Raw genomic sequence first — 13,265 nt, 5'->3', positions numbered from 1 at the left:
CTCTCTCTCTCTCTCTCTCTCTCTCTCTCTCTCTCTCTCTCTCTCTCTCTCTCTCTCTCTCTCTCTCTCTCTCTCTCTCTCTCTCTCTCTCTCTCTCGCATGTGACCTCTGTTGGCGTGCCCTGAGACCACCCCACGACTGACGTTTGCTGACCGCCGTCCCGCAGGCGGGCGCCGCTCCGACGGCTCCTCTCGAGTACCTCGGTCTGGAGGTCGCCGCCGGACCGATCCACCGGAGTCGCGGCGAGGGTCTGCCGCGCGCCTGGTCCAACCCGCAGCTGTCAGCCCGGATACGGTCAGTGATGCTGCAAGTCATGACACCCTTATTACAGACGCCGGCTGTTTACCGAGATACCGAATCCCAAGTCGGTATTTGGTATTTCATAAAATAAAATTTGCCATTTTTGTTACTGCTATGTGGCTTCTACGAATTTGTATTTGTGTGCGTTGTTTTTTTATCAAGAAGTTTTGTTTTGTTTTGTTTTGTTAGGCCCTTTCGGTCTGACAAGACCATATCATAGCCGGAGCCCGGAAGGATGATAGGAATTAGGGGGAGACATTGGTCTGTGCAGGCACCCTAGGGAGTCCTCGGGTCTGAGCCCGTCCCTAAGGACAAGCCCCCATCTCCCTCCCCAAGTACTCACTGCACCCGGCTGCGGGTGTGCTCCCTCGGGAGCAGCGGTGCCGCTCCAAGGGAACAGCCCGCATGAGATAAAGTTGCCTGTCCAGCCCGGATTAAGGGTTGTAGCGTGGAGGAGAAGGATTTTAGCACGATGGACAACACCTGGATTTTAGCATCCTGACTAGGATGGAAACGATGGAACGGAGGGATCAAGGAGTAAGTCCTTTGCTTGTTATGTTCATTTAATACCGACGCCGCCTCCTTCAACGGGCCTGGAGCCGCCGCTGACCCCCTCCCCTCCCCACAGAGCCGGCCTGGAGCCGCCGCTAACTCTCTTTGCCCTCCCCTCAGAGCGGGCCTGGAGCCGCCGCTGCTGCAGCAGGCCCCTGACCCTCCCCCTTCCCCCGCTGCCTCCCCACAGGGCCGGCCTGGAGCCGCCGCTGCTGCAGCAGGCCACGTTCGATGACGTGGTGTACGAGGTGGATGTGGTCCGTAATGTGGCCGCCGTGGTCTCGCCGGCGGTCCCGGCAGCTCCGGCGGTGGGCGCGGTCACGGCCGGTCCGGCCACCGTCCGGTCACCGCCGCCGATGGTCAACAGGTACTGGGAGCGCGCATAGGCAACTGGTGGTGGTGGCAGGGAGTCGTTAGGGGATCAGATTCAGATAGATAGTGGCAATATCGTACAGGGCTTATGATCATCGACAGGTTGTTGGCTGCTCAATGATTAAATTACCAGGCGGCCCCTAAGACGTGTACGGATAATTGACTGGTCCCGTTCTGATTTTCCCCTTTTTTACGGTGGTGCCCTTATTTGACGGTTACTGCCCTTCCTCTCTGACAGCTCCCAGCCTAATGTCCCTTGACGGCTTTCCCTCTGACGCCGTCTTTCTAGCGAACGCTCCTTTTACCCTTTTGACCACCCTGCCGTGTTCGCAGGACTGTCTCGATGGAGTCGGACGTCAGCCCGCACCAGCTGCAGCCCGTCTCGGCCAAACTGGAGATCCGCGTGTTCGACAAGGGCGACTCGCGCCGCTCAGAGGCCGCGCCGCCGCCGCCGCCGCCCCCGCCCACGGTGCCGACAATCGCCGTGGTCACCCCGTCGGCACCGGCGGCGACCGGGTCCGTGCCGGTGGCCACACCGGTGTCACCCGGCTCCTCCGCGACCGGGCCTCAGAACAGTCAGGTGAGGGTTAGATCGGCTGTAACGGGTCTTCAAAATATCATATGATCGAGTGGTGGTCTCATACCCATGGTCTGAAATGAATTGAGTCATAAGGCGCATGTGTAGGCAAATAAGGGACCATTTGTTGCACCGTTGACTGCTCTGGGCCGGTCGGCCCTGACGGCTCGCTCTCCTCTTTTGGATCGTCCATAACGCCCATTTCCCCTGTTTGACAGGCAAAGGCGGTTCGCGTCGAAGACCGCTCCATCACTCGGTCCTCGTCTCCTCGGCTCAAGAGCATCCTAAAGAACAAGTCGGAAAAGAACCTGGCCGGCAAGCTGGAGCAGGCGATTGGCTCCGGCGTTTCCAACACCATCCCTAAGAACAAGAGCTCGCCGTGTCTGAACGAGCAGTTCGGTCGATACTTTGAGACTCCTGCGGCACCCGCCGAGGTACCGCACATCCAAGTGACGGCGGCGCATCGGGAGCCCCCGGCGCCGCCGCCGCGGCCGGCGCAGCGCACGGCGCGTTCGCCTCCTCCGGGTGCCGGCCGGCGCGGCCCGCACAGCACAGAGTCGTCGTCCAGTCGCAGTCGCGACTCTCCGGCCAAGGCGCCGGCGCCGGCCCAGCCCCCGGCCGAGGAACCGCGCCCCGCCGAACACAAACGCGCTGCCGAGGAGTCGAGCGTGTTCTACGACGCTGCCGACGAGAGCCGCGCGCGTCTGGCCACCTCCCGCAGCCGGTCGCGGATCGACGCCGACGAGACCTCGCGCAACGAGAGCTTCGGCACGGCCGTGCCCGTGGGGACCTCCGAGGCGGCCGATGGAGGCGACTATGAGACGGTTGGGTTTTCGTTCGCCACGGCCCGCGAGAGCCCGCGCACGGTGCGCCGTCGTATCGGCGTGGTCACTCCGCCGCCAGAGTTCCAGAACGACCCGCACGACTCGCAGTCGACTGGGGACGGCACGGCACGGAATGATTCGTCTGCGGCTGCTGCGGCGGCGGCGCGGGGCCGACGGCGCAGCGGGGGAGCCTCAGACGCCGCCGGCGCTCCGGCGACCGCCCTGAACGGCTCAGCGAAGCGGCACTCTCTGGACAACCTGCTGTTGGACGACTCGGAGCGGAAGATCTCGGTGATCTCCGTGCAGGACCTGGGCGCTGTGTTCCGCGGCCGGTCGCCGGCGGCCGGCAGGCAGTTCCACAGTGACGACAGTCTGCTGGACGGCCGGGAGCGGCCGGCGCGCGCCAACCGCTCCCAGCTCAGCGCTGACCTGGAGGCCGAGAGCGAGGCGTCCGAGCGGCCGGTGGTGACGCGCCGGCGGCACTCGGCGCGCGAGCTGCACTCCACCACGCCGACCTCGACGAGCACGGCGTCTTCGGCGGCCGAGCCGGCGCCACGGCTGGCGTCCGGCCGGCGCGGCCGCCTCAGCTCGTCGCCGGAGCCGCTGTCGTCTCGGCGCGGCTCGGCGCACCAGTCGCCGCTGTACGTGCCGCCGTCTCTGAGCGGCTACAGTCCGCGGCGCGAGCTGCACCCGAGCACCACGGCCGGCCTGACGCGCACCAGCTACAGCCCGTCCAGCTCGTACTACGACTCGCCGCGCTACGAGCCGTCCCGGCTGGCCGTGTCCGGCTGGGGCCTGCAAAAGTCCAGCTCTTCCTCCGCCTGCCACCAGGGCTACCACACTATGCCGTCCCGGATCCGGCCGCCCTCCACAGGTCAGTATTCACTCTCCATCCACAGGTCAGTATCTAACCCCACCCTCCATAGATCAATATTCACCCCCTCCACAGGTCAGAATCTGTCCGCATCCGGCTACCATCGACAGGTCAGCTGTATTCACTCCCCCTTCCACGGGTCAGTTATCCCCTCCACAGGCCAGTATCGGCCTGGATTAGACCCCTCGACCGGTCGGTATCTGCCCCTGGATAGGTCAATTTTTGATGGCATAAGGCCTGCGGTTAGTAACCGCTCCAGATCTGCACAGTGACTATCCGATATTTGATTATTGATGTCCAATTAATTATCAATCACATCACAATTATCACTGCCAGATAAGTAATACCAATCAGAGTAGCGAGCACCCGATAATTTGGCACAAATCGATGCGGTGGCGTGCCTTTTACGTTGACCCCAGGTATCCTCACTAGCATATGCCGGTACCCGGCCTGTCCAGTCTGTCACCGCCTTGACCGTCTGTCCGTCCGTTCTCAGACCTGTTCCGGTACCCCACTCTGACCTGTACCGACCGCTTGTTCTCAGACATGCACCGGTACCCGTCCGACAACCGATCTCCCGTCAAACTGGCCTATATCAGTATCCAGTGACCGTCGCTCCGTTCATAGGCCTGTACCGGTGCCCCTCTCAGACCAGCACCGGTACCTACCGGCCGTCCGTGTGTCCATTCCGCAGACTTGTACCGGTATTTCTCTCTGACCTGTACTGCCCACTCCGCAGACCTATTGGTAGTCACTAGTCGGTACTCTGACTCCCTCCGCCCCGTTCCGCAGACCTATACCGATACCCGTCGCCGAGCCGCGACGACACCAGTCTGGACGGGTGCACCCCGGCGCTGCGCCGGCGGCGGCAGGGCACCGACAAGTACGTCAGCGAGGAGCCACTGGGGCTGCGGTTTCAGCGGCGCCGCAGCCGGCCGCGCGACACCACGCCCGTCCAGCCGGCCGTGCCGCCACGCTCCCGGCAGAGGTGAGTTAGAGGGAGGCGTACAGAGTACAGGGAGAGGGGCAGAGGTAAAGACAGGGTGGAGTTAGGGAGGAATGTACAGACACTGGTGAGTGAGAGAGGAACCGTGTGCAGAGTGTAGACAGTGGTGAGTTAGGGAAGGGTGGCTTAAGCAGAGGTGAGTTTAGATCTGAGCTCCAGACTGTGGTAAGCAGAAGGGAAGAGCTGACGGTGTAAGTGTGTCTGTATGAGCACTCAGACCTGTCGCAGTCGGTAATGATCAGGTAAGGTTGTGTTTGTGGTGCTTTGCTTATTGAACTGCCTACTAATCCAGGAGTTGGAGTTTGGGAGCGCTTGGGAGCGCTGCTTATCCATTTTATTAACATTTCTTAACTCAGAGTCTGATGTAGGTCATTTTTGGATTTAACATTCACCGGTCTTTACCATTTCTTAATTCTATATTTATAAAAAGAAACAGCTGCGGCAGGTAATTGTCTGACTGGACGGCTATCAACTTGACCGCTCTTCAGATGAGCGTACCTAATCAGCCTTGTTCGTCTCAGGCCGTTTCAACTCTTTAACGGCTTTATCATCGTTGAAGTGCGATTAATCAGCATGGTTCGGAAGTGGTCATTTATAAGGGCCTATCTATCGAAGGCTGTCCAGTTCAGTTTCTCTGCTGTACTAAAGCGCCGGTCAGATAAACTGATATACACTCAGGTTGTGCCGTCCCCTCCGCCTCTCTCTGCTGTAACCCAGCATGTGTGGTCTGTGCGGCCACTGTCGGCCGGTGTGTGCTCACTAACATGGCTCGGTGCGGCGCCAGCGGCTCGGGCGGCCGGCCGCGACCCTCGGACGGCCACAGCTCCGGGGTGAGCACCGAGTCGACCCGCTCCGAGGGCGGCGCCGGCGGCGGCGCGGCGGCCGGCCGACGACGCGCCGCCGCCGACAGCAGCGATAGCGACAGCCTGTCGGCGCGCGAGGCGGCGCCCGTGCCGCACCCGCCGGCAGGGCCGCCGCCGGCCGGCGCCGAAATATCGGCCAGGTGAGGGACTCGCATGGGGCGTGGACTGCAGAGGGACGCAGGCGGGACACCGCTCGTAATTTTAATCGAAGTCATGACGTACCGCAGGTAGATTGCAGCAGATACCATCCCGCTCTCCCAAACTGTCGTTTTTATTTAAATGAAGTTATGCTGATCGTTCATCATAACTTGTTCGAACCCTCTTCCGCCGAGTTTAGAGACGGGATTCTTTACTGCAAAGTCACACAGACTTCCCGTCACTACCATTTGCATCTCGCTTTGCTCTGTCGGCTATGTTCGTTCAATGTACGCCGTCGTGTGGCAGGTGCCGGTGCCCATTCACTGGTAGAGGCAGGCCTTATTTCGCAGACGCCGGCGGTACCGGCCTGCCGGCGTGGACGAGGTGTCGCCGCTGAACCACGTGCTGCCGCCGCGCCACTGAAAGACCGGCCCACAGCCCGCCGTCTTCCGGCCCACCGGCAAGCAGTTGTTACGATGCACAGGTGCTGATGCTAGTCTGACAGCCTCCTTGTGGAAGTGGGCGCCTCTTTGAGGAGATTTGCGAGTCGTGTGTCGACTTTGGAGCAAATGTGACCTGGTTTTTCGAGACCTGTATGTGTGGGATATGTGTGACAGAATCAGGAGAGAGCGAAAGAGGGAGACAGGGGGAGAGCAGTTGGTTACACTGGCATTCGCCGGTAACGTTATATATTGATGTTGAAATGCTTCTACCTACCATCTGAGGAGAATGTTCTATATAAACATTGGACGCGCTGGTGACGTGTTATGCTACGTTGCGGGGCTGTTTTTTTTTTCTTTGTCAGTGTGTCGGGGTACGGGGCGTGTCTATTTATTGTGCTGCTCACGGCCCCGCGGGGCGAGAGAACCAGATGCTATGTAATGCGCTGTTGACGAGATACTTTTTAAGGGCCGCGCGCTGGCCGGCCGGCCCTGCGCGGCGGCCGACTCTGGGGTCGGGCCCGGCTGCGGGTGCCACAGAGGCGACAGCGGCGCGGTGCGCCCGATCTCGCCCCGAAACGAATCTAGTCCCGGATAGTCAGCGAGCGCCGGCCGCGAGCGCCGCCCCTACTCATACTCATTAGGTTGTCTTTCAACTGGCGGCCGACCGGGCGCGCCACGAGTCGCCACCGGCGCCGCCGCGGACGACCTCTCTGTGATGGCCGCCCCGCCACTCTGTTTCTGGCGTTTGGTGAGAATACAGCCGCTTTGCCATGGGTGTGTCGTGTGTTTGCGCGCTAGCGTGCTGGCTAGAGTGACGTCAGTGGAATGTCTCGGCCTAAGGCGTCTTAGATGAGTTTTGTGTCTGATGGGAAATCCGTCTGAGTCTGGGCGAAGACGATGGGGATGAGGTACAACGACAGCAGGTATGATAGGATGGCTAGATTGGCAGTATGCGTGACACTGACAAGTACAGCGAATGGCAATGCATATTGCACGGATACTGCTAAAAAGTCGCATGCAGCCCGTGCTGGGAAGTTGCTGGAGAAGCCATAACGAGCAATCAGCGTGGGTCGACGGCTGGACAGCCGAAATAGAGAATCTTGCTATCATGAATTGCCCCGCGAAGGGATGGAATTCGAGCCGGTTGGGCTGGTTGATAAAACAACAGTCACATGCAATATATGCCAAATTATAACCTTCCAATGCCTGAGTCGGTGGGAGACAGTTCTATCATAGGCGGCGGAACGAGGAGGGCACCGGGGCGCCGTGCCCCCCTTTGATTTTCGCATTTAAAATTAGCCTTATGGGCGTTGGCGTTGCATGGAAAGAACTTGGGACCAAAAGTCTCGGCGGTGCCCCCCCCCCCCCCCCCCGCCTCGAGTTCTATCGAACGCCGAGCGGCTTCAAAAGGCCATAATATTTAAAGCGGGAAGTGGAGCTGCTAATATTTCTGCTAGTTAACGACAGCCTCCTTCGTGAACCCGCGCCCGGCTGGGGGTCCTGGAGGCTGGATTTCCACGCCCTGCAGCTCGTGAACGGGGGCTGGGTGCCACGGAGAGAAAAAGTACGGGACCTTCTCCCCGATATGGTAGCAGAAGATCTTTCATCTGGTAGCTTTGAACTGCGACGAATGTGGCTCACTAGTGCTAAGAAAATATTGCCTTTGTTTTCTTCTGTAGTTAGGACAATTTGATGTCCAATTTAGGGTTTGTTGATTGTCAGTTTCCAAAAATTAAGACTATATGTTAATTTCAGCATAATCTGGTTGAGGAACAAACTAAAGGTATGCTCACTGCGGGGTCTGGTCACATGCTTTGATGGGTTCAAAGATGCGTCAGGACAATCACAATGGGCATGTATGTTATTGTCATAAAATATTGAATATTTCATATCAGAATGATTTTCGAAGGATAAGAAAATGACTGATGAATTGAATTATATAAATTTCAAGCAATGGGTGAAAGTTAATTATCTTTGACATGCCAAAATCCCTCGACTCCCTTAATTTGGCTTGTTCGTATCCATCCACCCTAACAATCTGAGTCTATAGGGAAAAGACAAGCTTTGTGATATGCTTGTAATGATATGTCCTGGCTCAAGCACACTGAGATAATTTGATTTGATTATAATCACTCAATATTACAAACTAATTGTAAGTTAAGTCCTGCAATATTTTCTCACCAGCTTACCAAGCTTTTTGCATCTTTGACAGTAGCTATTTAAGCAATATAAGCTAGTTAAATGTTTGTACAACTTAGACATATTTTACAAGTCTTTCAGGAAAAGCACTTACCTAGTCTTATTGTACAGAAACTCGCTGCATCACATTTCAAGTTACTTTGTTTAGTTAGGTTGGTTTAGTTTATTGACATCAATAAACTAAACAAAACTGTCAGGGTCATTGTGTGAGCATAGATTTCCCTGGAGTTCAGACTTCAGTATCATGCCCTGACTGGAGGTCATTTTGCATAAGAATATCAGTCAGCATTATGAACCTGAGCATGTGCATTACTTTCATTGCTGTAACTATTTTTTTTCCTGCTGGAAATTGTTTTTCAAACTTCTGGTGACTAGTGCAGCTAAAGGTAACCTCAGCCTAGAGGTGTGTGGTGGGAGGTCACAGGTGCAAAAGTTTAGTTTAGTATTAAATTAAAGCTAATCCAATATAGTTTTCAGAATAATGCACCATGTGCACCATATAGTGCACCATGTAGTAGTTTTCAGAATGATGCTCTCTGTATGAAACACAGTATCACTGCTGACTACACTCCCTTTGATTTATAATGGACTGGGAAGGCACAAAGTGACAAGTGGCTAGGCCATTTTTACACCTTTTTTTATTTTTCTTAAAACCTGAAGGGATGTGTGATGCCCCTTGCCATGATGCTGTTGAGCAAATTTGTGTTTGAGTTGAATGCATGGCCTGATGGTGATGAATGCCATCCTCATCACTCAATGACTACCTCAGTGGTTGATTAAGTGTGGTTTCGCAATGACCTGAATCAATGACAGGTCAGACTCAGGTCAGCTGTTATTGGACTTGGGGTCAGGTCTGTTGACTCTATTGTTTGTGCGGACAGAACAGACGTTAATCATATCTACAGTCTGGTAAGGTGGTGCTGGTTCTCCCTTAGTACGGCCGCGGGCCGTGTGACAGGCTCCCCTGACACAGCGGGCATTCTCGTTTATTTCAGCTTCTGGCGATGTGCGTAGCGGCGCGGCGCCCCCTGAGCCGCTACTGAGTCCGCCCGGCCGACCGTCGCCGTGCACCATGTCGCTGCCTGTGCCGCGCACGCTGGAGCCGCCGGCGCTGGCCGTGCTGGCGGCGCGCGTGCTGGTGCAGCACCCGTGGGCGCTGGGCTCGCGCGGCTCGCACTACCCGTGGGACACCAGCTGGCGGGTGTCGCGGTACGTTCTGCTGACTGAGGAGGTGGCCGACCTGCTACTGGCCGAGTGCCGCCGGCTGCGGCCGCAGAACGGCTTCCTCTCGCTGCTCTCGGACGCCGGTGGCCGCACCCGCCGCGTGCGGCTGCAGACCGTGGACGTGCGCGGCCTGCCCGTGGACGCCGGCCAGCTGGTCCGACTGATGGTCGACCGGCCGCGCGTGCTCCGCTTCGACTCGGCCGTGGAGTTCTCGGCGGACAGTCTGTGCGCGCTGCGCGACCGGTGCGTCCAGCTGCGCCAGCTGACCGTCAGCGGCCGATCCGCGCCCACGCCCATGTTCATGGACGCGTCACTGCGAGCCACCGACCTGGAGAAGCAGCTGGCCGCCGACCAGCCGGCGCTGCTGCCCTGTCCGCAGCTGCGCTCGTTTACCATGGTCGGGTCGGCGTCAGTTCGGTTCTGTCCCACCCAGAGCTACCTGGACGCCCTGCTGCGCGGATTCTCCTCGCTGACTCACCTGGAGCTAAGCAACGTCTACTCGGACGTGGACGTGTCGTTCGTGGCGCGTATGCCGCGTCTGGTGGCGCTGGTGCTGCACAACGTCAGTATCGTCTCGATGGAGCGTCTGGCCGTACTGTCCGAGCTGCGTCACCTGGACATCTCGTCACCGCCGCCGGTCGCGGGCCGTCGCCGCCGTCCGCCGGCCGACCCGGACCGGCTGCTGGAGCGACTGGTGCGCGGAATGCCGCATCTCGAACACCTGGATATATCAGGCACAGCGCTGGCCGGACCGGGCGTGCACTGCTGCCCGGCCACCGAGCCGCACAAGCTCTGCGACATCGTGGGCCTGAGCAGCCGCGTCGGACGGCCGCTCCAGTTCCTGGGCATCTACGGCTGCAACGCGTCCCACCGGAAACACATCCCGGCGCTGCGGATCGGCGGAGACATCGGCGAGACGCAGCTGCTGCTGGCGGCGGCCGCGCACCGGCGCCACGTCTTCATGGTGGCCGACGTGCTGGAGCAGCTGGAGATGCTGCTGCAGATGAACAACGGCGTCACCCGCTGGCAGGAGATCCTCCACTTGGCGCTCGACTCCATGGACGAGTTCTCCTTCTGCAAGGACATTCATATCCGGTGCGGTGCCATCATTCAGACCATCACGTCCAGCCGCGTGTGGCACGCGGCGCTCACTGAGGTGGAGCGGCAGCGCGTGCTTCGGCAGCTGTTCCGCTCGGTGGCTCTCTACCGCAAGTCGGTCCGGCTGCGACACTTCATCGCCATGACTCTCATGAACTTTGACGTGCCCCGGGAGATGATGTTTTGCTTCGAGGGTTTCCTAGACACGCTGAGTCATATGCTGAGTGGTCTGCTCAGCGAACGGGACAATTTCGTAGAGCGCGTACTTATCTTCTTGCTGAACAAGACCTGCTGCGATGTGGATGGCCGTCGAAAGGTGATGGTGGGAGAGCGAGGTCTGGTGAAGATGCTGCTGAAAGCCATCCACGCCCGCCTGCAGGACCACATCTGCGACGACGTCATGTGCTGCCTGTGGTCCTGTCTGTGGAACGTCACGGACGAGACACCGGAGAACTGCGCGCTGTTCCTCGACAACCGGGGCATGCGCCTCTTCACCCAGTGTCTGTCCAAGTTCAAGACGGACTCGGGCGACCTAGTGCGCAATATGATGGGTCTGGTGGGCAACATCGCCGAGGTTCAGCACCTACGCGCTCACTTCATGACCAAGGAGACGGTGGAGACGTTCCTGCGACTGCTGAACTACTCGTCTGCCGACCTGGAGATCAGCTACCACGCGGCCGGCGTGCTCTCCAACATGCTCTCGGACGGGCCGTCGGCCTGGACGCTGTCCGAGCCGGGCTGTGTCGAGGTGTCGGCCCGCCTGGAGCGCGCCGTCCGCGGCTGGAACGTGATGGCCGAGCGCAGCATCAACTACCGCAGTCTGGCGCCCATCATCCGGCTGCTGCGCTGTGACGTTCCGGAGAGCCAGCTGTGGGCCGCCTGGGCGCTGGCCAACCTGACGCAGGCGGTGCCGGAGCGCTACGGCCGTATGGTGGAGGAGGAGGGCGGCGCGCGCCTGCTGCGCCTGGTGGCCGCCGCCGGAGACCAGGGCAGCTACCTGGTGCGGCTGGCGCAGCTCTGTCTCGGCACTGTGGATAGATACCGGGACGGCGGCGACGGCGACGGGCTGGCCGCCTGAGCCGGAGTCGGACTCAACTGTGATATGTGTGGACGCGCCGGCGCCGGCCGCGGGACTGATACCAGAGGACACAGGCGTGCCGCACTATGTTCAGTGCCGTCTTATTGCGTCACGCCGCACGAAGATATGGTTAACTCTGCGCGTGTGGCGTCTCACCTTAGGCACCGATGGACCGTATTATGTTTTACCTACTTGGTTTGCCTCGAATCTGCTATCTGTGTGTATCGGCTTACGTTGGCGATGGTGGCAATTTTCTGTTACCCGGTGTTAGTGGGATTAGGAAGCTAACACAACTGCGGATAACTTTTTCAACGGATCGTGTGGGCTGCCAATTCGGACCGAGCACCGGGAGTAACGCAGATGTCTTTGATCTATCCTAACATGTTATCCCTGGCTTCACCCGCGGCAGTGCTGCGACCTTGCAATATTTCACCGGGCGCCGGCGGATTCATTTGTACACCTTCATAGTGTTCTATTGAAATGTTTTATGCATTTGATATATCTGCTGTTACACCGAACGCCAAAAGAGCCATGACCGTTATGGGCAGTGAGTTGTAGGCAGTCGATGATGCCGTGGTCAGATCTGAGGAGTGATGGCGGTGTGATTTCGATACAGGCCACCGCCGCGGCCGATGTGCTTCTGTGCAGGATACCGAAAGGACTGAACTAGGAGAGCTCTTCATCGTGGACGCTGCTAAAAGGTGGCTGGTAATGCTGAGGACCGCTGACTGTCGGAATCTACTCTGGACTGGCGACAGAATGGCCCAAATGGGTGAGAGACTGAAGACTCCCAGAGGCGCTCTACTGACGGCGTACTTACCGGAATGATTCCAAGAAGGAAAACACCATAATGGGAATAGTTGGGACAGCCAACTCCAAAAATGGAAACTTATGACTTATCTCAAAACGGTCATAAAAAGCACTAATTCAGGTGTGAAATAGTTTTTTATCAACAGCTCAATAGGACAAACTTGGGCTTTTCATGTGGTGGCATTGCCCTACGGTTGGCCCAAACTTTGGCCAGATTTTTGCAGCGGATTCAACTAAGTCACTTTTTCGGTTGATGGTCTGTAGAAAGAAAAACTTTATGTAACCTGCGAGAAATGCGAGGATATTTAGTGGTGCTCGTGCAATTTTGTCACTTGGATATTCAATAAATACCTTATGCTGTAGTTAAAGTGTTTTGCGAACAGCCTTCCTCATATACCTAACCTACCTATGATGGACGGATATTTTTCTGAGTCAAACTCAATTGGATGTGAATTGGTAACTGCGACTCTGCGAACGGATACGAAATAAGTTTTTCGTTCCGTTCTGTTTGTTTTGTTGGGTTAGGCTTTTCCGGTCTAACAAGACCAAGAGCCGAATGAGTGACTAGGAATTAGTGGGCGAAGTTTGTCTGCCCCTGGTGATATCCGGGCCGCGGGCTGAGCTCCATCGGGGGTTGAGACCGTTGAGACCTTTAGGGCCTTGGTTGAGACTAGTGGAGAAGAAGGATCGAGTATCCCAAGGATGGAACGACGGAACGAAGGTTTTCTTGTTTACTCGTGCAAGCACCTATCCAGCTGGCTTGGTTGTAATTTGTAAACTACGCAGTCGCATCCGGCTGCTTGGATGCCTTGGTATTGCGGTATTGCATGAGTAGGAGATTGCAATGAAGGAATACTTGTAAAGGGTGATTTGGAAGCTCCGATATTGCGTGGATCTGGAAGCAGCT

The 13,265-nt window shown here is 57.5% G+C and overlaps 2 protein-coding genes across 2 annotated transcripts in view; both read left to right on the top strand.

The window, feature by feature from the left end:
- LOC122381278 (mucin-19-like) overlaps positions 1 to 6,280 on the top strand; it is a 39,171-nt gene extending 32,891 nt beyond the window's left edge. The window contains exons 14-20 of the mRNA XM_043365268.1: positions 167 to 294; positions 1,043 to 1,219; positions 1,558 to 1,804; positions 2,020 to 3,499; positions 4,292 to 4,487; positions 5,290 to 5,508; positions 5,857 to 6,280. Of these exons, the coding sequence (XP_043221203.1) occupies positions 167 to 294; positions 1,043 to 1,219; positions 1,558 to 1,804; positions 2,020 to 3,499; positions 4,292 to 4,487; positions 5,290 to 5,508; positions 5,857 to 5,929 (2,520 nt within the window). The 3' untranslated portion in view covers positions 5,930 to 6,280. The remainder of the gene's footprint in view (positions 1 to 166; positions 295 to 1,042; positions 1,220 to 1,557; positions 1,805 to 2,019; positions 3,500 to 4,291; positions 4,488 to 5,289; positions 5,509 to 5,856) is intronic.
- A 1,278-nt stretch (positions 6,281 to 7,558) lies between these two features.
- On the top strand, positions 7,559 to 12,719 carry LOC122381277 (protein zer-1 homolog). The gene is made up of 2 exons (XM_043365267.1): positions 7,559 to 7,732; positions 9,144 to 12,719. Exon 2 carries the CDS (start codon positions 9,221 to 9,223, stop codon positions 11,546 to 11,548), a length of 2,328 nt encoding a protein of 775 aa, XP_043221202.1. The 5' UTR covers positions 7,559 to 7,732; positions 9,144 to 9,220; the 3' UTR covers positions 11,549 to 12,719.
- The last annotated feature ends 546 nt before the right edge of the window (positions 12,720 to 13,265 follow it).

Source organism: Amphibalanus amphitrite, unplaced genomic scaffold (genome assembly GCF_019059575.1).
Source record: "Amphibalanus amphitrite isolate SeventyFive unplaced genomic scaffold, NRLGWU_Aamphi_draft 000117F_arrow, whole genome shotgun sequence".
Lineage (NCBI taxonomy): Eukaryota > Metazoa > Arthropoda > Thecostraca > Balanomorpha > Balanidae > Amphibalanus > Amphibalanus amphitrite.
This window is presented reverse-complemented; position numbering and strand designations above follow the sequence as displayed.

Excerpts from the sequence above, each read along its gene's own strand:
- LOC122381277 (XM_043365267.1), top strand. The coding sequence starts at position 9,221 with ATGTCGCTGCCTGTGCCGCGCACGCTGGAGCCGCCGGCGCTGGCCGTG.